A 27,107-nucleotide genomic window follows, 5' to 3' on the forward strand; every position below is an offset into this window, starting at 1 on the left:
GGTATCTTCCAGAACATCCACTCCAATTGAGAAATAGCTTTGTCAACTCTTTCTCTGTGTAAATAATCAGTGGTATTTGCATAGTGAGATTCTCCCCCACCCTTAATCTTGATTTTCCATTACTTTCTTGGTTTATAGTCTACTGACGGTTTATCTTTCAGAAAAGTACTCCTTTAAAATATTTAATAATCTACATTTCACATGTGTCTATGCAATCATGAAATCTAGAGCCGAAGGAGAAGAAAAATCTCAAGGAGCAAAACCAATTCAAGAGAATTTCTTCCCAGCGGGAAGCAAGTGGGAGGTAAACAGCAGGTTTGACCCTTTTAACTCCGTGAGCCCAGCTTTCTCGGCCTCCCGGGCTGATGCAGCCTCTCTCCACCTTAGGAATAATGAATGAGTCCTTAGAGGCCCGGGTAATAGAGGAAGCGTGAGGGGTACCCTGAAGCTTGCCAGGGTATAAAATTAAAAACCTTTCTTTATTTCATAAAGTCTCATCATAAAACATGGGCTCTGAGACAGAGGGTGGTAAAGCTCAGAAAAAAACCCCCGAGAACCGGGTCAAAAGAGGATAAACTCGTCTCTGGTCGCACCAGGAGGGTCTCCAGTCCAGTAAGTCTCACTCCGGCCCAGAGAAAGCCTTTGAAACCCGTCGGAACCCTGTTCCACCAGACAACATGTTTGCCTCAGGATTTTCACCTCAGTTTCCTTTCACTAAGATCGGTTAAGCTGTGCGCCCCCACCTCATAAAATGGTCGTCTCTCAGGAGTGGGGATTCCAGAGCTCTCCCCTCTCCCCGGCCCGGGGCCCCTCCCCCCAGCCCACCACCCTGCCTCTCGACGCGGGCAAACCGCGTGATTCCAGGGCAAAGGAGGAAACCCGGGAAGGGGCGGCGGCCGGAGACGCAAACACTCAGCCGGCTTCCGGCAACTCAAGGGTTACGGCGAGGCGGCGGCGCGCGCGGAGGGGAGAGGCGGTTGCTGACAGGTGGCGCCTGCGCACTGGGAGCGCTCATTGTGCCCCGCTGCTGCCGAACCGCCCGCCCGCCCGCCCGCCGCCCGTTCCGCGCGTCAGTAGGCGAGAGTCCGGTGTTGAGTGCGGAGCCTGCGGCCGTTCCCGCGGCCTCCTCCTTCTCCCCGTTCCCCTCACCCCCATCCCATACCCCATTCCCCATCCCGGCTCCGTCACCCTCCCGCCCCCCACACTCAGGACAAGAATGCCCTGCCCGGAACAACCTAGCAGCGCCTAGATGGCTTTGGTCACGGTCCAGCGGTCGCCTACCCCCAGCACCACCTCCAGCCCCTGCGCCTCGGTGAGTCCCACCCGGCAGCCGCTCCGCTCGCTTCTGTCACTGCGGCTCCGCTTTGCCTCAGCGGGTCCCGCCGAGCGCCACTGCGCACGCGCCGCGCCTCTTCCCAGGCCTTGGCACTCGGCTGCCGCGAAACCCCCACACACCCCATCTTAAAGACGAGCTACGGGAACTACCGGACGTTGGGGTTTGCCCCCATCACTGGGGGCACCTGGCTCTCCTAGTCCTCGCCTTGAACCCCCCCGCGGCATGCTTTCCTATGGCTTGAACACTTCCTTTCGGGAATGAGTCATTCTTGCTTTTCACCCTCCCCCTTCCTTGTACCCTCTGTTGCTCTGCTGCAGGGAGAGGACCATGGGACTCCTGCGTTGCCCCTTACACACACCACAGCCGTTTTCCCACACCCATCTCTTGGACCCGTTCGGTATTCGCACACTGCAGCCCCTTCTTCAGGCTCTCCGCGGTGTGTGCCTTCCCTCTAGTCACTTGCCGTCGTTCTTGTGCTCTGGTACTGTTCGGGCTTCAGTGGACTGCTGAGCTGGTAGTTACTCCTTGGTTTCTTCCCTCTTTCCCTCCCGCAGAGGGTGGCCTTGGTCTCTGCTTCTTGGAGCTCTTACCTTTCCTCTAAGAGGTTCTGAAGCATCTGGCGCTGCTTGATGACCAGTACCAATTCATTTACATCTTACAGACATTAATGCTTTACGCTCATTGCTCATGATCGTTCTTGTTCTTGGATCGTGTTTGTATGGTTCCTTACTTCAGATACCTATAACGCTGAAGCATGCTTCCAGAAGGAAAATACCCAGTAACCAGCGCTTTCCTGCTGGCCCCTTCTTTGACTTCCCTGCTAGCCCCACCCCCACTCCTTTACACCCCATTCTTTTAGGCTTTATTCTTGAATATATTTATTTTAAAAAAATATTAAAAATAAATACGTAAGACATTGCACCCGTGGGGCGAGGTGGGATCTTTTAAAAACATGCAGATGTTTTAGAAGGAAATAGAATGAAAATATGAACAATTGGAAAAACCATCTTGAACTTCCTACAGAATTATAATTTTTAAAACTGTGTTGGTGGATTTAGTAGTTTCAGTTGCCAAAAGGTATTCGGTAAACACTGTAAACATCAGGTTCCGCTGTAAAACATCAGGTTATTCTTAGTATTTGTATGTCCACTGAGGCATGGGGTTTGCTGTCTCGAAAATATGGTGGCTTGTGATTTCAACATAGTTTGATGAATTTCAAAATTTTGTCGTGTCCTGAGCTTTCTTCTGCATTTTGTGTGACCAAATTGACAGTTATATCCTAATTCTAGAATTGATTATATTTCAGAAATTAACTTGTATTGTTCCAGAGAGCAGAACTATGATCTTTGGGATCAAAGATCCCAAAGTTCATAGGGATCAGGGAGTTCAGGGAGGCAGATTTCCAATGACTGTAAAGAAGAATTTTGTAACAGTGAAGTGGACTGCCTTGCAAAAAATAGTGAGTGTCCATTGCTTAAAGTATTCAAAGAAGGGCTTTTTGCCTGGAATTTAGTATAAGAAATTCCTTCAGTGGGGGACTTCTAAGGCTTTTTCCAACTCTTGAGATTTTGAGATTTGAGAATAGTTGCCCTTCAAAGCTGGTAAAATGTTTTAGGGTCTTCTGAAGACAAGTGTGATATGGATAGAAACTTAATAAACTAATTTTTACGTTGTATTTTATGCTAGTTCTTGGAAAGTTAACATTCCTTCCAACCACCTTACTTCTCTCTACTGATAAACCATTTGAGGATAGTGGTCACCAGACCTGATTTTGGCTGAGAATGCAACTATACTAAGTTTCTTGAGTTGAATGATTAGTATACAGTAAGGCTGTATCTACTTGATATGACTTACTTAGCCAGACCTTAGTTATTAGAATATTGAGGTATGTTAATAGCCACTTTTGAGATAGGTAATTAAATTGATCATGTGGTAAGCTCAGTTGTTGAGCTAACTGACTGATATTTCTACAGCTACTTGCTGTAGTAGCCCGGTTATTTCAGTTGTTTATATGTGGCCCTGGGTATAAAGGAATCCTGGAACTGGTGTGTGTATGGGTGTGGGTGTGGGTGTGTGTGTTTGTATGACTGATGAGCCAGTTACCTTTCCCCTTAAGTTGTCTTCCTATTTCACTTCATCCAGAGCTATGTTCAACTGAGTTGTCTTGTGGTTCTTGTGTTCCAATATTTGTATGCTGTCTGACCTGCATATATTTGCTATTGTATCTCTTGTTGCATGAATAGGTTGAGTCGTTTGTTTTAAAGGTAAAAGAGAGAAAACAAACCAAAAAAAAGTCTAGAGGATCATGAAAGGAGAGATTTAATTTTGTGAGACTGGAAATTTAGATTTTTTAAATTAATAACTTTAAGCATTTTACTTTTTCACTATAGGTGTATAGGGCATTTTAATACTGTCAGCTCTTCAATATTCATTCACTGGGGATTAAACAAATCTATTGATCATCTACTGGTATGAGTGATTATTACAGATAGTAAGATGTATCAGACATCAATCCCATGTATCGATATCATGTAATCTTGGGAAGGGATGGGAAGAAGAACAAATGTGAGATGAGAGCGTAGAAAAAGAGACTGAGGGAAATGATACTGTGTGTACATGAACACTTAGTTTATTTGTAATGGCCATAAATATTGCTGAATTCAAATTAAGATAAATTCACTAATGGCAAGAGTAATAATAACAATATCTAACATTTATTTCTTGGGTTTTCGTCTGTGCTAGGTGTCATGCCAAATGCTTTACATGACATTTACTCCTCACATTATGTCCAAAGGAAATTGCTATTATCCCTGCCTTACAGATGAAGAAACTGAGGCAAGAGCTATTAAGGAATGTGCCCAGTGTCAGCTGTTGAAAATGTGTTTAACTTTAGGATTTTCCATCTTTTCCATTGTGGTAATCAAAGAGAAGTACATATAGTAGGTGGACAAGATTCAAACTCAGCTTTGAAGTATGGGTACAATATTTATAGACTGGAGTAGGGCCTGAGAAATTAAGAGTATTTCAGGTGGAGGGAAGTTGTATTACCAAAACTTACAGGCCAGAAAGCACAAGGCATATCTGAAGGACTTAACTAATCCAGTTTGAGGAAGGATCTCTTTGGAAGAGTAGTAAGAGATAAAGGTGAAGAGGAAGCTGGGACTGCACAGGGACTGCTGAGTTTAGGAGTTCGAACTTGATAGGGAAGGTAATGGAGAGTCTCAAGAGGTTTTTGAGCAGATATTATCACAGTGGTGTTTTAAGAAAATTGATCTGGGAGCTATTGGCCATAGGGATTTGAGAGAGGTGGAGAGAGGCCATGAGTAGAGCCAGTTAGAGGCCATTATGGAAGCCCAGGTGTGAGATAATAAAGGCCTAAACTGGGGGTATGAAGTGGTAATGGAAAGAGGGAAAGATGTGAGGGATTATGGAGAAGAAACAAAGGACCTGAGAACTGATTGGATATAGGGGAAGAGAAATCAGAGATGCCAACTTTGGAAAGTATTGTTCTTCTAAGATAATAGAGGTTTCTTAGTTAATAGGCAATTTAAGAATAATCTTTTTCCTTCTTTATGAATTTTCTGAATGGATACCTGTGTTGATCCATGGTCATATAAACATACTGAAATAACAAGGAAATATTTTACTTTTCTGTAATGTTTTGTACTTTTCAGAGTGTTTTTTTGTGTTTGAGTTCTAATTTAACTCTAGGGCAGCCTCATGAGTTATGCAGGACAGGTACCAAGGTTAAAAGACTTGCTGAAGGTCACAAAACTGGTTAGTATAAGAACCTACACTAGAACTAAGTTCCTTGGCTCCGGGTCCATATCTCTTTCCATAATGTGAAACAGCATGAGTTTCTGATCCTGAGAACTTGATTGCCCATATAGTAAAGGAACCAAGACATGAGATATAATCAAGAACTCACTCTTTGAAGTTAATGTATATTGTAACCTGAACTAGAACAGAATCATCTAGATCTGTGCAGATCGTTTTTAGGTGATACCCTTATTTGAAGCCTGTTATCTCTCAGTTTATACATAATTCTTAAAACTTGGATATTTAACTTTTCTTACTCTAGGAAGATAATCAACAGCAAAATAGGAATGGGAAGTGTGGCAGGTGCTGCTAAAGACAGGCTGCTTTCAATTCTGGGAAATATAGCTGATGGTTTTATAGCAAGGGAGGAAGAAGAAGATTTATAAATAGCTGGCATAAGAAAAATTTAGCAGTTATGGTAACATACTACTTAATGTGAGGATCAATCTCTAAAACCCGGTGGTCCCTCAGAGCTACTATTATGTGGTCATAATGATCACCCTGAATAATCATAATATGGCTTCATCTTGTTTTGTCTTCTTTTTAAGCAGTCAGGATTGAGTGAATTGTATTTTAAGATAGAAATCCATCCAAGTTTCATGGAAGTTTTGAGGTTTATGGTGCACATTTTAATTAACTGGGGAAAGTCATTTCCATATATGATGCTGGATAAATAAGATACTATTGAATTATATGTGTATTTTATATATATTCAAAGATGATCACACCTTTCTCTCAGAGAAAATAAAGCCATAGCAAATATGCAGTTGATTTGTCCGAAGTATAAATACTTAAAAGTGATGCTTTTTAATTTTTTGAAGACAGCTTTAGAACTTTCTTACACTACAGAAATAATACATGGTCATTGTAGGAAATTTTGGAAAATACGGAAAAGCACAGAAAAGAGAATGAAAGATATATGCTCTACAATTGCATATATATTTTACATAGCTGAAATGCTGCTGTCTATATAATTTTGTATATTTGGTTCTTTTAAAGTTTACTACATATCATAAATATATATCTATGTGCCATAGCACTTAAATGGCTGCATAGAGCACTTATAACTCATCCCAACCATCCCATTATGGTTGAACATCTGTTTTTTTTTCCAACTTGTTTTTGTTTTTGTTTTTGCTATTATAAATCACATTGCTGTGAACATCATTGGGCATAAATATTTGACTATATTTTGGAACATTTATTAAGATTTCAAGAAATATAATTACTGGATCACAGAGTATAAACAATTTTAAAACTCCTCTTGCATATTTATATTTTCTAGAAAGGTTGTTCCAGTTAACACTTATTTTAACCAGCATAGGGTAAAAATACTATTCTCTTGGCCTTATTAACACTGGATATCTTCATTTCATATTTAATCATTAGTAACTTTCAAGGATAAAGAATAGTACCTCATTGGTCTTATATAAACTTTATTACTAGACAGTTGAACATTTTTTAGATGGTTAGATATTTCTGTTAACTTTTTAAAAGATAGCTTTATTGAGGTATAGTCTACAAAACCTAAAATAAACCCATTTTCATAATTGTATAATTTAGTGATTTTTAGTAAAACTTACAAAGTTGTGCACCCTTCACTATAGTTTTGTATTTCCGTTTTAGGTATTTGTTCATTCTTTTCAACTTGTGTATCCTCTTGATATATTATGATTATTGACTTATTAGAACGAATTGCTTTTTAATTTTTTGTATTGCCCTTAGAATAAAGTTTACACTCCAGAGTTTTGCCAGCAAGACTTTTAGTGAGCAAACCTTGCTTTACCTCTTCATCCTCGTCTTTTCCCAAGTTCCTGCCTTGCACACTGCTCAGTCAAGCTGACATGCCATGCTTTCTTTGATCTCTAGGCTTTTGCACATGCTGTTCCCTTTACCTGGAACACTTTTTCTTCATCTCTTTACCTGACTAATTCCTGCTCATCCTTCAGGTCCCAGCTCTTCTTCTGGGAAGCTTCCCTGACTCTACTCTCAGACTATGGTAGGTGCTCTTTCTATGCGCACCATAGATCCCTGTACTTATCCATTGTGGCTCTTATCTCCTTAGTGCCCTTGATTATTTGATTGCTTATCTCCCAAGCTAATCCTTAAACAGGGACTAGGTTTGTTTTCATAATTTTGTATCACCAAGGTCAATAATATTGGACATATGGATCAATGGATGATGAATCGATGAATATAGTATTATTTAGCAGACCTTTCCCTTTTGAGTTCTTCCATTGTTTTTAAACATTTTTGTTTCCAGAAGCCTGAAGATTATGAGTATTTTGTAGTACATACTGCTAAATTGTCCTCTAGAAAGATTGACTCAAACTTTGTTGACAAACTGTGCAATATACCAGAGGTCAGGTGGATAAAAATATCGGTTCCACTGCACCCTCATCAGCCCTGAGTATCATCATCATCATCTATTTTCTTTATTATAGTAAGAGCTATTGTTTATTGAACACTTATCATGTACCAGGCACTATGCTGAGTACTTTACATGCATTATGTTATTTAATTTTTACATCACTCCTTTGGTTTAGGTATTATTATTATCTCTGTTCTACAAAAAAAAATTGAGACTCAGGGATGCCTGGATGGCTGTCAGTTAAGCATTACCCCTCCTTGCTCAGTCTCTCTCTCTCTTACAAATAAATAAATAAATAAAATCTTCAAAAAGAAAAGAAAAGAAAATTGAGGCTCAGAGAAGTAAAATGAGCTACCCAAGATTATAGGCCTTGTGTCTAACCCCAGAATCCTTTCTCTTAACCACTAGCATTTTATCATTTTAATTTACATTTTTTTCCAGAGGTTTTAACATTTTTCTCAAATATTTGCTGCTATATGTTTTATATTCCCTGTTTTGTAAATAATTCATGTGATTAACTCAACTTTCTCCATTGATAGCTATTTTTGCTGTATTGATTTGTAAATACTTTTTAAAATAATCTGTACTCCCCATGTGGGGCTCAAACTCATGCTCCCAAGATCAAGAGTTATATGCTTTACTGACTGAGCCAGAGATTTATCATGACCTGATTTATCATGACCTGAGCCAGAACGAAGAGTCCGACGCTCAACTGATTGAGCCACCCAGGTTCCCCTTGTAAATATTTTTTATACACACTAAGAATATTAACCTTTTTCTGTTATGTTGGACATTTGCCTTGGTTTTTCAGTTGCCATCTTGTTTTATTTGGTTTGTTTTATTCATGGATATATAAACATTTAAAAGATTTTAATGCCATAAAAAAATTTAATACCATCAATCCAAAGCTGTGTGTGTATGTTTTCTATTGTTTTTCTACTTAGTTCAGTTTTCTATCAACAGAGATATATTCACCTATATTTTCTTAAGTTTTTTAATAGTTTATTTTTATATTTAACTTCAATCATCTGAAATTGATTTTACTACACGGTATGAGGTAAATATTAAACTTACTTTGTTCCAAAGAGTTAACAACTTTTCTCAGTTTATTTTATGAAACAATCGCTTCTTTTTCTAATGGTGTGTAATTCTACCTATGGGAAATACTAAATTGGAGTCATAAGCTAAAATGTGTTCCACTGAAGATCCATTGCTAGTCCCACAGGAGTTTAGTTAGTTTAACACTTTATTACTTAGTATTTATTTAATTGCACTGACAGACAATAAACTTCAACTAACTTAGATTTTAAAATTTGACTCAAGAGCCCCTGGAAGTCCAGAGTAAGAGCAGTCCTTTGGTAATCAAAAGTTACCTTCAGGTCTCTTGTCATTTCTATCTGACTTTAAGTGAGAGGGAGCAGGGGTGCCTGCATGGCTCAGTGGGTTAAGCTATAGACTTGATTTCGGCTCAGGTCATGATCTCAGGATCCTGAGAAGAACCCCTCTCCCCCAAATCCGGCTCAGCTGGGAGTCTGAGATTCTCTCTCTCCTTCTCTCTCTGCCCCTACCCCCGTCAAATAAATAAATAAATCTTAAGAAAAAAGGAAAGGGAGCAGATTCTAGATTATGCCGTGAAAAAGGCAATATGCAGGGTCCATGCTGCCTTCCTATATAGTACCATTAAATACTATTGCTGATATCAGCAACTTGAGGCTTTACTGTTTTCCATTAAATGTTTGCTGTTTTGCTGGCTACACAATTGCCAGGCCCATTGTAGGCATTCACATGTCCATGGTTTTCACTAATTTGTTCATTCATTCAAGAAACTTAACTATAGTAAGGAAACTCTTTCTAATTTTAAAAACCACACGTGATTATCTTTTTAAAGTGATTCTTTTAATTTATTTTTTTAAATTTAGAATTTTTAAAAAAAATTTATTGTTAGCGCGCACAAGCAGGCAGAGTGGCAGACAGAGGGAGAAGCAGGCTCCCTGCTGAGCAAGGAGCCTGATGTGGATTGGGATCATGACCCAAGCTGAAGGCAGCCGCTTAACAGACTGAGCCACCCAGGCACCCACCTGTCCCCGTGCGATTATTGATAAGACCCGTTATCCACTCTGAAATCTGCTAGACCTCAAGTGTACGTGGGAGAGACCCAAAGATTCTTGTTAATCAACAAATATTTAATGAGTGCTATTTTGTCAGGTAGCCCCATGCATTCTCTTCCTCTGGTTCTCAGCACTGAGTTCTTTTTAGATACTTTTACAAACTGCCCTGCATTTTCTCGCCCAGCTTGAGCAGCACAGCTGCTGTTCACAGTGCCCTTCCTTTTCCTATTTGTCAAGAGAAAGTCTGGTGAGGTGTTCTTGGCTCTGAACTGTAGTGAGAGGTCCCATGGTTCCCAAGATTTCCTGAAAAAATGGGAAATATTTCACTAATTGAGTGGGAGAGAATATGCTTGGAAACAAATGGTAGTATACTCTGTTCTAGCCTAGTTTTTATGGAGCTGTTTTATATAATTAAAAAAAAATAATTTAGTACCTTTTTGTATCCTGTGCTATACCCAGTCCTGGATATATCTATTTATTCATTCATTCATGCCAGGATTGGGGATCCAGCAGCCAGTTAGTCCCTGGCCTCAGGAAGCTTTTAGAGTATAAGTAAAAAGATTGGTATTAAAAAAGTAATTAGAGTACAGTGTAGTAGTCACAGATGATATAAACCTTGAAGAAGAGAGAGGAGGCCAGCAAGGATTTCTTAGTTAAGCCTTAAAGAGCGAGTGGGAGTTAGCCGGCAAACAGAGGGTTGTTTAGGGTGAGTGGCAGGAGGGAGGAAAGTATGCTTTTTTTTTTAAAGATTTTATTTATTTACTTCAGAGAGAGGGAGTGCAGGAGCAGAAGGGCGGGGTAGAGGGAGGGAGAAGCCAACTTCCTACTGAGCAGGGAGCTTAGTGCAGGGCAGGACTCCATACCAGGACCCTGGGATCATGACCTGAGCCGAAGGCAGGCACTTAACCCAGTGAACCACCCAGGCACCCAGGAAGGAAGCATTCTTAAGTATGAATTTAAAGCACAGGGATTAGAAATGACAGATGTACACTGAGAACCACAAGTAGTACAGTGCTGACGCCTTGCAAAGTACAGAAAATAGGGCTGGAGAAGTAAACATAATTTTTCTGAATTAAAACATCTGCAGTTACTTTTACCTTTCATGTAGTGTATATGTTCTTTTGGCTTTCCTTTAAGGTGAATTTGTTAAAATTTATGAGAGAAACCTTAAAACATAACTGTCCTAATAGCTACCTAATGTTTTAAGTATTTGCTGTGCTATAGACACTAAGTTCAGTGTTAAATGGGCAACACAACAACCATTTGAAGGAATGTTATTATTGTTCCTCTTTTACAGATGAAGAAACTGATTTTCAGAGAGCTGTCTAGATTCCCCTAGCTTGGAGTGGCAGAGCTGGTATTTAGGTTTTGATTGTCATACTCAAAGACCAATAACTCTAAGTTATCTTCTGGGTGTTAAGAGTTAGTCTCTCTGTCTGGGTGCTGTTTGATCCCCCCCCCCCGCCTTTTTTTTAAACTCATTTTGTGTCATGTTTGCCCTGCTTTAGTTTGAATCACTATGATTTGTGTCATTTTGCTACGTGTGCCTTAGTAGTTCATAAACTCATCTGAGAACCTTCTCAAGCACTGTGGGATGATATCAGGCATTATCCTTGTCTTAGAATTTACAGGTATAGTGGGGAAAGGTAGCTATAAACTAAGCATGTATAACCAATAAAAGTATTATAATGAGTACAATAGGAGTGGCAAAACCAAATTTGTGTAGGGAAGAAGGTGATCATTTCCAAAGGGGATAATGGATAGGAAATGTGGAACAGAGTAATTGGGAAAGATGGAGGAGCAAAAGATCTTTGCAACTAAAAAAATGAAAGTTATGTTATTTACTTCTAAATCTTAATCCCTTTTGGTCCCATTCATAATTAGAAGCCAACTTTTTTTTTCCTGCAGGGTTATTATTGTAAGACATTGCTATGTAAGGCATGGTAGCCAGATACTCAAGCTTCTATCTTTGGAAAACTTGTGTTTGTAGTTGTTACCTTGCCCCTCACCTATTCTTCTTCTTCCTGCTCCATACCTTGCCCTAGTTAAGGAAAAAGAAAATCCAGCCTCTTCTTTACAATGCTTCAGACATATAAGGGAATGTATGAAATGATATTTATTGAAGTTTAAGGAAAGAAATCTTACTTACTGGAGCAGTGATTCTCCAATTATTGCTGCAGACATTTTTATAGAAACACCAACAACTTGGGAGAGCCTTCTCTTTGCAATTATGTTACTTAGCATATCTCAGGCAGAAATTAAAATATACCACATGTTAGCATCTCATAATGTATCTTAATCTATTAAGGAAGTTTATTGATTCTTTAGGGTTTGAGAAAGCGATTGTGGTTTCAAATAAAAATAGTATCTGCCAGTGATTCTAATATAGACCATATGGTGGGGAAGTCCTAGTAGTATTTTCATTTCTCTCTTCTTAGGCTTCAAATACCTATAGCAACATGAAGCAGTCCACTATAGTGGTTAAGAGTGTAGGGTCTGGAAAATAATCTTCCTGAATTTGAATCCTGGCTGTACAATGTGCTAGACTTAGACAAGTCATTTAACTGTTCTATGCTTCAGTTTGCCCATCTGTAAAATAAGGATAATAACAGTACTTCTTTCACAGAAATAAGCATTAAATGAAGAACGCCTTAGCATTCTTAGCCTATGTCTGGCACCAAATAAGAATGCACTCATGGAGTAATTGTTTTTATAATGATAGTGATTTAGGGTTGATATTTGTTTATTAAGCAAATTTTCATTAGAACACACATTTGGTGGGGAAGATACACGCTTTATGACAATATAACTTTAACAAATAGCCTACTTCATAGGCTATTTCATATTTCAAATAGCCTATTTCATAGGCTCTCCACATCTTTTCTCTTTCTTTTTAAAATTTTTTACTCAATAATAGCTTTATTTTTTAAATCAAAGATTCCCAGTCTCCACTGCAAAGTATGTTGTGTATGATTTGTGATGACCCTTGAGCACCATGCAAAATGATTAATGCAACTGTAATCTTTAAAAATCTCCTTCCCTTGAGAGCTTATCAATTCACTAGGCTATGCTTAGTAGCATATTAATCTATTGGATGTTCTGCTATATGGTAGGACAGATAATTGCAAGTGGTCGTCTGAGTTTGTATAGTAAAATAATAGACTGAATGCATTGCTGTTTTTAGTGATTGAGAATATAAATCATGTGACAAAGTAGAACAGAAATTTATAGATTTTTTTTTAAATATAGAGAATCTGAGGACATTGAATGTATTCATGGGTTTAAATATATCTTTGTACAAAGAAACAATAGGTGAGAAGAAAGAGCTGTCTAATTCAGCTATACCAAACAGTTGGCAGTTGAAATTGAATGCAGCTTTTAGAAAATGCAATTCTAAACCAACTGAATGAAGTCACATATGATATAACAAGAGATCTTTGGTTCAGACTTGGCTACATTTTGATTATAGTTTTTATTATTGAACTCTGTTTGAAAATACAAACAACCTATTTCTTCCTTGAGAGAGTACTGAAAAAAATTGTCCTAAATTTTTTATGAGCACATATTTTGATTCATCTTCTTGATCTGTCATATACAAGCTGCAACTTTCTCAACTCTAAGCATTTTTATGCTGATTCTGTGGTTTTCAATTAAACTTCAAAGGAACTATACTGACTGTAAAGGAAGTCTGGTTAGGCAAGATGTGGCTGAAAAATCTAGGAACTCTTCCACTTGCTTACAAAACATTTTTGCAAGATATAGAATCTTGAAAATTAAATATTCAGCTTTTAGGAGAAAGAAAATATTAGATTTCTGTTTAAGTACTGCTTTACAGAACTTTAACCCAGAAGATTTTTAAAATTAAAATAATTTTATTAAAACCACTAAGTCTTCTTGTGTTTTTGAAATTGTCTTATAGAAGGTGATAGTTGTTTCTATAGTTAAGACACAGGAAGATTTGGACGTCTGTGCTGCATGAACTTGTTCAGAATGCCAGTCAGCCAGCCGAAAGTTAGAAATGGAGATGTTGCTCACCACATTAGTCTTTGCTTTGTTTCCAGCTGTCATTTCAGGTGATTCAAGGCATTTAGAGGAAGACTGTGTTTTAACAGGTTCCAGACTTATTCTTTCTTTTTCTCAGTAGATTTTTTTTCTGTTTTATTGGATTGCACACATTTGCAAACATTTATCAAGTCCCACTGTGCACAAGACTTTATATCATTTAGCTACTAGTATAGTCTACCCTTTTTAAAACAAGTTGCATTTTTCTTTTACAAGTTGCCTTATCTTGAACATGTGATTTAAAAAATAAGATGATTGAGGTCCTGTGTTTTATTCTTTCTTCATTCTTCTAATATACTGAAATATCCCATTTGATTTTGTACATTTTTATTCTGTATTTTATTTGTGGCTCACATTTCTGAAATAACCATATAGTGATTCTCTAATTAGAAATAACTTCTGTAGGGGGCGCCTGGGTGGCTCAGTGGGTTAAAGCCTCTTGCCTTTGGCTCAGGTCATGTTACCAGGATTCTGGGATTGAGCCCCACATCAGGGTCTCCGCTCAACAGGGAGCCTGCTTCCTCCCCTCTCCCTCTCTCTCTGCCTGCCTCTCTGCCTACTTGTGATGTCTATCTGTCAAATAAATATATAAAATCTTCAAAAAAAAAAAAAAAACTTCTGTAGTAGTTGTGTGAACTCCAAAGTGAAAGCCTATATAGAATTAGATCATATGTGCTCCTAAATTCAAAGATGAAGGAAAAATTATTGAAATGGACAGTTGCTTTTTGAAAATATTTGAATATACAAAATGTTCTTGGAAAATATATGGGTCAATAGTAGAGAAAAATGCCTTGTAAGATAGTTATTTCTTAACCCTTCCCTAAAATTACTAAGTTCTCTTTCCTCATTTTGCTTTTTGCCTACTTTACTTGATTTATTACTGACTTTCTGAAATACCATTTTGGAAGTTGAGAGAAGAATTTCTTTAAGATTATTAGGTAATGTGACAGTGATATTGAAATAATGAGCCTTTTTTTTTTTTTTAATGCTGCTAAACCTTTCTTGATTATATATTCCTCTGAAGAAAAACTATTTTATACACTGGCCCTCACTCAGTAAACTTTTCTTTTCTGCTAAATCTGCACCCAAAAGGACAGTTTCCCTCTCCGGCTAATTTAATAATGATTTTATGTTTTGCAAACTTTTTCTCAAGGAAGTAGGCTGCATTATGGCATAGTAACTAAATCGGTTTTAGGTTCTAGACAGATTCTGGAGTTAAAAATCCCACATTTTACGAAGTGTAAACTTCAGGCAAATCACCTAAGTTTCAGTTCCCTTATCTTACAGAATAATTTGTTGGCTTTTGTGAAATAACTAAATGACTACCTAGCACAGTATCTAGCATTATAGCATAGTGGATGTTCTGTAACTGCTGGTGATCACTGTTGTTAAGTAGATTTAATTCTTTGCTTTTTGCACAGTGTTACATACATACTTAATTTTAAAAGATTATGATGGGGGCCCGTAGGTGGTGAGTTGGTTAAGCATCTGTCTCTTGATTTTGGCTGAGGTCATGATGTCAAGGTCTTGAGATCGAGCCGTGCATCCAGCTCCATGCTCAGCTGGGAGTCAGCTTGAGATTCTGTATCTCCCTCTGTCCCTCCCTCTGTGTGCACTCTCTCTCTCAAATAAATAAATCTTAAAAAAAAAAAAAAATATTATGATAGTTTGGTTTCCAAAGTGTGTTTATTTTTGGTGATATATTTTCATCTTTACTCTGTTGTGTCCAGTATACACTACTCTGAGTTGTGTTACTTTATGAGAAGTTATATACCCTGAATTCAAATGGACACAATCATCTTTTAATGGTAATAATGTATAATGAAGTACATTTGAAGATAGTGAAAGCTGTAGTTTGTGGTTATCTATAATTACCATTAGAACTATTAAAATTCTTTTCAGATAAAGATACAGTGAATTTTGCACTGAGGGTATGTCTAAATTTAATGCTTGGTGGGCACAAATTATTGATATTTAAGAATTCAGCCTTTGTTTATATTATTTTCCAAAAAATTGATAAGAAATAGTCTTTTGGCAGTTGAGATGTGTATCATTTCTGGGAACTGCTTCTAGTGAAAACTACATTGTTTAGGTCTCCTAAATGACAGCCATCTTGAAATGTCCCACATCATCATTCCCCCCTGTTACTTCTGAGACTTTTGTGAGATTCTGACTTAATTGCTTTGGATATTGGAACCCTAATGTTTTTTCCCAGTAATGTGCAGTAGTGATGCAAGCTTACCTTGCTATTAAGACTACAAAATCGGGGCGCCTGGGTGGCTCAGTGGGTTAAAGCCTCTGCCTTCGGCTCAGGTCATGATCCCAGGGTCCTGGGATCGAGCCCTGCATCGGGCTCTCTGCTCCGTGGGGAGCCTGCTTCCTCCTCTCTCTCTCTCTCTCTCTCTGCCTGCCTCTCTGTCTACTTGTGATTTCTCTCTGTCAAATAAATAAAATCTTTAAAAAAAAAAAGACTACAAAATCACAACTCCGATTTCTTGTTCTAGGGATCTTGCTACTGCTATGTAAGAAATTCAGGAGGTTTCTTGGACTTTCGATTACTATCAAAATTTTAGGGTTTATTCATAAATAATCCTTCCTAGGGTTTCACAGAATTTCAGAACTGGAAAATTGACTACTCTAACTTCTTATTTTACTGTTAAATAGTTTCTAGAGTTTGACTTCAGGGATAAAGTTTAGAATAACTCATTTCTTGAACAGCTTCAGGAGAGTTTTTGCTATATTAAAAACCCTGTATTGTGTCTTTGGTAGTGATTGATTGGAGGTTTTTTAGGATGCTAGGCATTCAAGTGGCTACCTGGGTTCTAGGCTAGATATACATTGAAATGTAATGCAGAAGATCACACATTTACATGTGGCAGTGGGATTAAGCAGATGAACAAAATTAGTGTAGCTGGCCACATGGGGCCTGTGGTAATTTAGAGACTGAGAACTCCATGGTTAGGGGCTGCCAGTTGTAACCAAATGAGAGTGTAGACCCAGTGTTTCCAGAAAAGTCTTCTAGTTCAGTTCAAGAAACACTAGTGATACAGATTGTTATATGAAATCTCCTGATTTTTATAAATGTTGGCAATTGAATTGGCTAGAAATTATTTTGGCTACAAGTAACAGAAGACCAAGTTTGAGCCATAAGAATATTTTTGGTTTATCTAACAGAAGTCCAAGATACATGGTCCAGAACTAACTCAGTAGCTCAACAATATCATGAGGATCTAAGTCTTTTATAACTTTGTGTTCTGCCATTAATAATGTAATGATTCCCATTTTTATGTTTGTCTCTCTATAAAAAAATGTCCGTTAGATCCAGCTAGTATATCCATGTTCAATGCAAGAAGAAGTAAAAGGTACAGTGCGAGGAATTAGCTGTACCTTTGATTGGGAGTACATAAGTTTTCCTGGAAACAAACCCCCCATTCCTAGAAGAATTCTCTTTTAGTCTCTGGCCAGACCTAGATTACTTGATTACCCCTTGGTGCCAGAGATCCTAGGAAGGCCAGTATATGACTTTCCATCTTAATCATTGAGTGGCAACAAGGGAGAAAGATCTTTGCAATACCTATTGTCAGACTTTGTCTATCATAACAACTAATGAAGATTTAAAGGAATGTTTTTCTTGATGACTAAACAGAGCTTATCTGTGGCCCAAATTTATTTTGTGGACCACCAGTTTGTGAACACTTTATGACAGTATTTTTCCCCCATTTACTATGCATTTCTGGCTTCTAACAGTTATTTTATTAAGTTTTCTAAGATAACCTGGTAGAAAAGAGACAATTTTTTTGTAATGTGGAAAGCATGTTGGACTTAAAATGAGAAAGCTCGAGTTTATGTCTTGGTATAAAGACTTACTCGTAGACTGATACTGGACCAGTTTGATTAAACTTTCTGAGCCTCTCATGCCCCATCTGGAAAATGGGCATATTGCAATATAGCATAGTAGTTGAATGCAGAAACTTTGGATTCAGAAAGACCCAAGTTGGAAACTTACCACTGCAAAGCAAGTTGCATGATCTCTCTACCTGTTAAGTCTTTTATAAAATAGGGTTAATAGTTGTACCTACTTCGCAGAGTCTTTATGGACACCAAATGAGACAAAGTTTGGTCCTAACTTAGTAGGGTTCTAAGTTAGCATATAAGGCAAAAATTAAATTATAGTCAAAATTATCTCTGGAAAAAACTCTTAAATCACCCATGAAGGACAATATATATGGTTTGGGGCATCCAATTTGTAACTGAGACTGTCTGAGGGGATGCAGTTTCTTCCACATCATACTCACTTTGTGACATGTTGTTTGTGACACTTTGTTGAATATAATTGCAAGTAAAATCATGTGCACAATAACATAACTTACATTTTCATTCACATTTACTCTCTTCTAAACACATATAATCAAATTAGCATAAATAAAATGTACATTTGATGCAACTCCAGAGTTATTTATGGGATACCCATCATAGAACCTGACCCTTTTAAGCCTTCAATAAGTGGTAGCTGTTAATTTTACCATCGGTACAGCATATGACGTGTGAGGATGAAGAGCTGAATTTGTCCAGGGCTCATCTAGGCACCTGATGTGCAGCATGGACCAATGATAATTTTTTTTTCCTGTTACACCAGCTAAAACTTAGACAAAGGAGTAGTGTCACTGTTGAGGTTTTAAGCCAAAGATTATCAGCTGTATTTCAAGGGAAAACTCTAACATAACTGCCTCTAAATATAGGCCAAAATTAACATGACCTGAAAAAATATGTTAATTTCTTCTTTTATTGTTTAAATTTTGAAGTATATCATTTATACAGAACATTTTTAAAGAATATTTTGATTTTGCAGACGCCTGGGTGGCTCAATCGGTTAAGTGTCAAGTTCTAGATTTTGGCTCAGGTCATGATCTCAGGGTCCTGTGATTAAGCCCTTCTTTGGGCTCTGTGCTCTGCGGGGAGTCTGCTTGAGATTCTTTCCCTCTTTCTCTGCCTCCCCCTACTTGTGAATTCTCTCTCTCTCTCTCAAATCTTAAAAATATATATATATATATATATTTTTTTATCTGGGGGCACCTAGGTGGCTCAGTCAGTTAAGTATCTGACTCTTGGTTTTGGCGCGGACTGTGATCTCAGGATCCTGAGATTGAGCCTTTGTTGGGCTCCCCATTCAGTCAGGAATCGGCTTCCCCTCTCCCAGCTTTTGTGTACTCTCTTTCTCTCTCTCAAATAAATACATCTTTTTTTTTTTTGAAGAATATTTTTATTTTAATGCAAAATTTTTTTGCTTCCTTTCAAATTTATGATGTAAAGGTTTTCCAAAGACAAAGTGATATTAAGTGGAATGCAAAATGTTAGGAAACCCTAATGGTAAAATTCATCTAGGAATCGTTCTTTAAGATACTAGCCATTTTCACTGACCCACAAATAGTTACTGGTGATATGCTTTATAGTGTTGACACATATGTCCAACAAGAGCTTATATCACTGGCAAAAAGTACTTTTTCGTACTTACATTTGTTGGTTAAAATACTTTGGGACTTAAGTTGCTTGGTCAAATATATTGAATCATATAGGGTAAGGTATGAATATAGTTTAAAAAATTGCCATATGGGAAGACAAACAGAATCCCCCCTTTCTCTGAAAGGAAGTATTTATTTTGTAGGTTACAGTGAGCAGCAATGCAACCTCTGAATGGTTTTTTTTTTGAGGATCCAAAATTATATAGTAAGAATAAGAGTGTTAGGGGCACCTGGGTGGTGCAGTGGTTAGGCATCTGACTCTTGGCTTTGGTTCAGGCGGTGATCTCAGGGTCCATGCGGTTGGCTCGGAGTCTGCTGGAGTGAATCTCCCTCTCCCTCTACCTACCCCTCTCATGCTCTCTGTCCCTCAAATAAATAAATCTAAAAAAAAAAAAAAAAAAAAAAGGAATGATAGACAGTAAAACTCTAAGAGCAATAATATGCTTTTTTTCAAGTGCTTTCAAGTGTTTTCTACTGTATGTAAAGTTGTCTAAACTTGTATCTTATCACTTGTTGCTTGGTATGGGGCTGTCTTGTTTTTAAACAAAGGAGGAAAATCTTGTTTTAAGGTGACTCATATAATGATGTAGTATGTTAGTAACAGGGTGGTGTTTCTTTGCTCAGTATGAGTGCTCGTAATAACAGATACTGGCAACTTTCCCATAGAATTTAATTTGTATTTGGGAATTCTTAGGAATCTGTGTATACAGGGTCCAGGTTCTACAAATTCTTAATCGTAAGAATGGTTAGGTATCACTGCTATGTGATCATAGGAATTTAAAGTGTGACATTCATAATATATGAGCTATAATTAGCTTATGCTTTTAAAACTTTAAATATCTCTCAATCTTTTTATCTGTGGTTATTTTTCTCCTACTGTCCTTTGAGACCCATTCGTTTATGATTGGATGATTTATCCATTTATAGTTAATTAAATTCAGCTACCAATTCTTATTCTATTTTTTTTTTTTTCAAGATTTTACTGTGGTTATGGAACTAGGTTTCATGGAAACTTGATTTTTATATCTTTGTAGTGGTAGAGACATTCCCATGATACCTGGAAATACTGTTTGCTAGTAAACAGGGAACAAGTATGGATAACTGGAAAGATATATAGACATTTATTTTCATAGTTACAGAGATTTAGAGATTTTTCTGATTTCCTGTAAGAAAAGTTATGTTGAAACTTAAACTCAAGCCATTATACAGTACAGAACAATATAGTTTTTAATAATAACCTAAAACTAAGAGAGGTTTGGAGAAACTCTTAATGAAAAACTTTGGGAAAGGATTGAAACATGATTAAGATTTTGCATTTTGACTGTGATTGATTGGCAGTCTTAGAGAGCTTTTAAAAGTAAGAAAATGTTTAAGAGCAGATGTTGATGAAAAATAGCAAATTTGGTTTTGGACCTCAGTTTTTTTCTCTATTTATTTGGAAGATTTCAATTAGTTAAGGAGTTCTAGGATATAGGGTAATAAGACTAGTTCTGTTGATAAACATAATAGAGCTTGTATATTTGAAGCACTGATGTCTAGTCCCTAAAGAATGTAGACAACACACTTGTGTAAATGATACAATATTTACTTAGCATTTTTGGAGCTCCTTTTTTTGGCTTTGCTCTAAGTTCTTTTAAGTATCTCTAAGGGTAGCAATTTTTCCTTTGAAGGTAAATTTGATCTTTGGCAATAGCCAGAAAAATTTGTTTCCATATCTGATGATTGATTATTAATTAAACAAACCAAAACATCTTAATTGAGTGTCTTTTATATTTCTGGTCCTAGGGATACAAGAATGTTTAAAATAATCTGTCCCTGCCTTCAGAACCATGGGACAATGTTTGGTGCATATCTTGGGGCATATAGCATATCTGTGCTTGTCTGACTTCTTTAAGGGTTTTGGCCAAGAGAAGCCACGGTACCTAATTCAAAAAATTAATAATTTCAGTAAAAGAAAGAAAGGAAAAAGGGGCGCCTGGGTGGCTCAGCCTCTTGGGCCTTCGACTTTTGATTTCTGCTCAGGTCACAATCTCAGAGTTGTGAAATTGAGCTGCTTCCCCTCACCCTCCCACACCTGTTGGGCTTGCATGGATCTCGACATGGATCCTGCTTAAGATTCTCGCTCTCTTCCTCTCCCCTTCCGTCTCTTCCTCTCTAATGAAAGAAAGGAAGGAAGGAAGACAAGAAGGAAATGAAAAATGGGCTTGTCCACAAGATAATAAGATAAATTTTTGTGAATCAGGAACTGGCTTAAGCATTGTTTCCAAGCAGATATTCCCAAAATGTGTCAAGCAGTGGGATATTGTAGGACTTCCTGAAATGACTGTTTGGAAATAACTTTCATTTAAAAATAGACATTCTGGTTTTCTTGGTTAAAAAAAGAGACTTTCATTAGTTTATTATTTTATTTTATTTTTAAAGATTTGTTTATTTATTTATTTGACAGAGAGAGAGAGAGAGAGAGAGAACAAGTAGGCAGAGAGGCAGGCAGAGAGAGAGAGGAGGAAGCAGGTTCCCTGCTGAGCACAGAGCCTGATATGGGGCTCCATCCCAGGATCCTGGGATCATGACCCGAGCCAAAGGCAGAGGCCTTAACCCACTGAGCCACCCAGGCGCCCCAGTTTATTATTTTATGTGTTTAAGTTGAATTCTTTATTTTTTACCTTGAGAGACAATTTCAAAAACTATTCACCATGTAAATTAATCTAGATTTTTGTCTGTTGTTTCCAACCTCTCCTAGATGCCTCTACCATTTATTTTTTTTCTTCTTTTTTAATTTCTAGGCTAAAGAAGACAGTCTTCTTTCTCAGCAAATATGAGGGGGAGGGAGGGAGAATGAGGTATTAAAACTGAAAAATATTTTGAGCTGATCCATCTCAGAGATAGAGTAGTTAAAATTAGATACTTTTTTCCCCTAACAAAGTTAAATACATCCTTCAGAATGAAAAGAACAAATTATTGAGGTTGTTTTTAGGGAAACAGGAAGAAGATGATAGATAAGGTGAGCTTATAGTTTATTATTCAACCAGGAAAATAATGAGAGTGAAAGGAGTGCTAATAATCATTTTACTGTGTAATATATGTTAACTGGAATATGCAAATGAGGACATGTGGTGACCCTAATGATAGAACTAGAATTTACCTTGATATTATCGGGTGAGTTTTCACTGAAATAGTTTATTTGGAATTTGTTTCCATTATATTATTTTGAAACTACCTCATCTAAGTTAGTTCTTAGTTTTCTCTTAGAAATTTTGCATACATGCATACACATGGCACATATATATGGCATTATATTGGGATTATTGGTTTAAGGGTCAGCCTACCTCAGAGGTCAGAAGCTTTTCTTGCTCATTTTTGTGACCCCCTTAGTATATGGAATATAAAAATATATATGACAGTGAAGAAATGTTAATTTTATTTAATTATAGACTTCCTAATTACTAAAATAAGACTGTTCCAGGGCTGATAATTTTACCTAACCAGGTTGAATGTATTGCTTCTATTTTATAGTATTAAAGAGGTTGAGAATGAATATTTAAATTTATAGGCTGTGTTTTACATTTGTTATAGGGAAAATTTAAAGGCTGGGAATGAAATAACATATAATTAAGCTCATGAAAAAGACCATTTGGAACCAGCAGTAAAGTGGATAGGAGTGTAGTTGAACTGACTTTTTGAACAGAAGAATAGCATGTGCAAAGGCAAGACATTATCACCTTTTGTAGAAATAGAGGTGATTTGATTTGACTAGAGTGGAGAGTATGTCAGGTTGGAACATGGAGGGATATGAGATATAAGATGCCAGATCATAAGAAGCCTCACATGATATGTTAGGAGATTGAATTTTACCCTGAAAATCATGAGGAAATACTGAAGAATTTTAAGCAATGGAGTAATGTGATCAGATTTTGCACTTTAGAAAGTTAGCTATCTGAAAGTGTATTGGAGGGAAGTCAGATATAATTAAAGTTGGTGGGCAGAGAGATGAATGTGATTGAGTATTGCTTCAGTATTGCAGGTTTGGGTAGCTGGTTGGAGAGTATTTTTCACCAAGCTAGAGAGTAGAGGGATCATTTAGATGGTAGGATTAGAGGTGAACATCTTGAATTGATGGTATATATGAAATAACCAAGGGAAATTCCTAAGGTAGATAGATATATTTGCTGCTCAGCAAAGAGCTCTAGAGCTGGAAACAGAGAAAATGATTGTGACCATTTATTGAACTTTTGTTTAAATGTGTAAACAAAACAGCGTGCCTGGGTGGCTCTGTGGGTTAAGCTTCTGCCTTCCACTCAGGTCATGATCTCAGGGTCCTGGAATTGAGCCCCAATCGGGCTCTCTGCTCAGCAGGAAGCCTGCTTCCCCCCCCCCCAACCGCCGCCTGTCCCTCTGTCTACTTGTGATCTCTCTCTGTCAAATAAATAAATAAAATCTTTTTTTAAAAATAATAAATAAAAAATTAAAAATATAAATGTGTAAATACTTTGAAATGTGTAAATAACTGTGGTAAATACTTGATGTATATTATGTCATTTAGTCCTTATGGAGAGTTATCATTATTCCCATTTTATAGATTAGGAAACCAAGATCCAAGGTTACGCAATAAGTGGCAGAGTCACTTGTTGACTCTAATGCCAGGTTAAAACCACGAGGATGTGACTGAGTGATTAGGATGAATTTATAAGGTGGAGATAAGTGGAGGACTGGGAGGTGACTAAGGCATGAAATGAGTGAAGCACTAAAAGTGGAGGACAGTGGAGGAAGAAAATCTTACTGATAAGACTGGAAAAGAACATCAAGAGTAATGTTACTCAAATATGTTCCTCAATTAATTTGTCATATAAGATGTTATATGGGAGGGAGGGAGTGCTCTAGAGTCAAGTAACTTTGGGAAACAGTGCAGAACTCCATCTTGTAAGAGTTATAATGAACACCAGTATTGATATGAGAAATCTGAGAAATCCTGTAGTTAGGAAATCTGTTTAATTTAATACCACATTTTCCAAACCCAATTGATCATAAGCCTCCTTCCCCCCACTTTTATTTGCATACATCCCATTTGCATCCCAAAACTGAAGAATTCAAGTTAGTGTGGCATCACAGACTGTAAGCAAGGAGGGAGTTTCAGGAAGGAAGTGGTCACTGTTGGATCATATGTCTAATAGAGGTCAACAGCGGAAAAAGAGTAGGCAGTCAGTTGACTTTGGGACATAGGGCCCTAGTGACCTATGTGAGAGCAGCTATAGTGGAGTGGATGGTCAGAAGACCGTTGTGTTGCAGCAGGTTAAAAGAGAAATGAGTGGTGAGGAAGCGGAGGAAGCAAGCAGAGAATGTTCTTTCCGAAACCTTGTCTCTGAAGGAAAGGAGAGGAAAGTAACTAGAGGAGAGTGTGGGTGAAAGAAGGGCTCTTTTGTGTTTTTTTTGTCAGAGATTTGAGAATATTCCTCTGCTGAGGGGAAGGAGTCCTTCCGCAAGAAAAGGGTTCCAGGTATGGTAGGGAAGAGCAGATGATTCATGGAGCAAGATTACAGAGGAAATGGGAGGAGAGAAGTTCAGAGGACAGATGGAGAGATTAGCTTTGGAGAGGTGGAAGTATTACACTGAGTTCTCATACAGTAATGCCCTTAGGGGCTTCTTTTCCAAGTAGGAATGTGCCCTTGGTGTTTGTGTTCCTGTCTACTTTTTATAGCTTTAGTGACTCTTCTTCCTTATTGTCAGCTGTCACTTCCTACTGTCACTCTGCGTTCCTCTACAGTAGTTTTTTACTTCCATTAGTTTGCCGCTTTATATCCTCTTTGAACTAGAAAACCAGAAAATCGGGCACCTGGGTGGCTCCACTGGCTAAGTGTCTGCCTTTGGCTCATGCCATGATCCCAGGGAGCCTGCTTCTCCATCTGCCTTTCTCCCACACCCCCCCACCATGAATAAGTAAATAAAATCTTAAAAAGAAGAAGAAAACCAGGAGATCAAGCTTTGCAGGGTTATATAAGAGTAAATAAACTGAAGGTCTAAAAAGCATGCTACTCTCTTCCCCCAGGGGTTGTTATTTATAAACTTTGGGACATGTCTTTTTTTTAAGCGAGGTGTTAGGGTAGAATTGCTTTCAAATTTCAAATTTAACAGATAGATAGAAATACCAGATAAGAACTTCCAGTTTTTATTTAAATGTAATATATACTTACTATTGAAAATGTCTAGGGGTGCCTGGGTGGCTCAGCTGGTTAAGTGACTGCCTTCGGCTCGATTGTAATCCTGGAGTCCTAGAGATCAAGTCCCACATTAGGTTCTCTGCTCAGCAGGAAGTCTGCTTCTCCCTCTGACTCTCCCCTTCTTATGCTCTCTCTCATTCTCTCTCTCTCTCTCAATCTCTCTCAAATAAATAAATAAATAAATCTTAAAAAAAAAAAGAAAATGCCTACTATCTCTTTATTTCTCTACTTTTTAAAATTTTAAAAGCCATTTTTCTCATTTGAAAAAGCTTCTTGATGGTAGATATCTTCAAGCTATATATTGCTCATACAAAATCTCTTCAGTTTAAAGATTTTTTTTTTTTTTAACTAGAATCTAGATAACTAATGAGATGAACAGGACAAAAAGTATTGAATTATAACCATTAAAATGTGCAAGAGTAAATATTTTTCAGTTAATACTGCCTGGTATTTATGGTCTATTACTGAAGCCTTTTGATTTAAGTGGGTCACTATATAACAATGCAGTCCTGTTTTGCACTTTTATGGCTACTTATAGTTCTTTTGTCTACAGCTGGACATGCCTTTCATTCAAATGAGAAGTCTAGAAAATCTGTAGTTAATCTTTGTCACAAGTCATAGGTTTGGAGGCTATTTTTTTTTTTCCTATAGCTAGGATACCTGTTCAACATTTTAGAATTTATGCAGAATTATAGATTAGATCAGCATAATGCAGGGAAGTGTTTATCTTAATGGGTTTTAGGACTGTGTGTTGTCAGCTCTTGGGTGATTCTGGTAGGCACTAACATATGAAAACTGCTGGTATGGGGGAATCCATCGAACGATTAAGTCTGACCCAGCCTGGTTCTTAAATTGAATGTGGCCAAAGTATCCATGGTTAGAACCTGAATACTGTTATGCTGAAAATAAATAAATTGAAAAAATTTAAAAAAAAAAAGAACCTAAATCAGATGAGTACATGTCCAGGTGTTTTTCGTAGGATGATCCTTTAAAGTTTTATTAAGACTTATGTGTTGAAATACAATTCACACTCTACAGTTAACACAGTTAAAGTATTCAGTGGTTTGTGGCATATTCATAGATATGTGCACCTATCACCACAGTTAATTTTTGAACAATTTTAACACCTCAGAAAGCAATCTTATACCCTTTAGTTGTCACCACATTCTATTTCCCCTCCCCCAACCTTAAGCAACTGCTAATCTACTTTCTGTCTCTATAGATTTCCCTATTCTGGACTTTCAAGTGTATGAAATCCCATGCTATGTTGGTTTCTCTGACTGGTTTCTTTCACTTAGCATAATATTTTCAAGATTCATCCATATTGTAGCAGGTATCAGTACTTCATTCCTTTTTATAGCAGAATAATATTTCATTGTATGGATATAACACATTTTATTTATCCTTTCTTCCACTAATGGGACATTTAGTTTGTTTCCATCTTTCAACTCTTATGAATAATGCTGCTATAAACATTTATATTTTGGAGATATATTTTCATTTCTCTTAGGTATTTACTTAAGGAGTAGAATTGCTAGATAGCTCTGTTTAATTGAGGACCTGCCAGACAGCTTCCCAAAGTAGTTGCACCATCTTACATTCCTTGTAAAGGAACTTAAGTGTAGAGGGTTCTGATTACTGCATGTCCACATCAGTACTTGTTATCTGACTCTTTAATTC

At 37.4% G+C, this 27,107-nt stretch overlaps 2 protein-coding genes across 5 annotated transcripts in view; one reads left to right on the forward strand and one right to left on the reverse strand.

Annotated features, from left to right (window-relative positions):
* The window catches only part of EFCAB5 (EF-hand calcium binding domain 5), a 165,147-nt gene extending 163,212 nt beyond the window's left edge, over window positions 1-1,935 (reverse strand). For both annotated transcript variants that reach the window (XM_032320090.1, XM_032320089.1), the window contains exon 1: window positions 1,282-1,935. The gene's annotated coding sequence lies outside the window, so the exon portion shown is untranslated. The remainder of the gene's footprint in view (window positions 1-1,281) is intronic.
* Window positions 1,167-27,107, forward strand: part of SSH2 (slingshot protein phosphatase 2) — a 250,754-nt gene continuing 224,813 nt past the window's right edge. For all 3 annotated transcript variants that reach the window (XM_032320093.1, XM_032320095.1, XM_032320097.1), the window contains exon 1: window positions 1,167-1,312. In XM_032320093.1, the coding sequence (XP_032175984.1) occupies window positions 1,250-1,312 (63 nt within the window). In that variant the 5' untranslated portion in view covers window positions 1,167-1,249. The remainder of the gene's footprint in view (window positions 1,313-27,107) is intronic.

Source organism: Mustela erminea, chromosome 18, assembly GCF_009829155.1.
Source record: "Mustela erminea isolate mMusErm1 chromosome 18, mMusErm1.Pri, whole genome shotgun sequence".
NCBI lineage: Eukaryota > Metazoa > Chordata > Mammalia > Carnivora > Mustelidae > Mustela > Mustela erminea.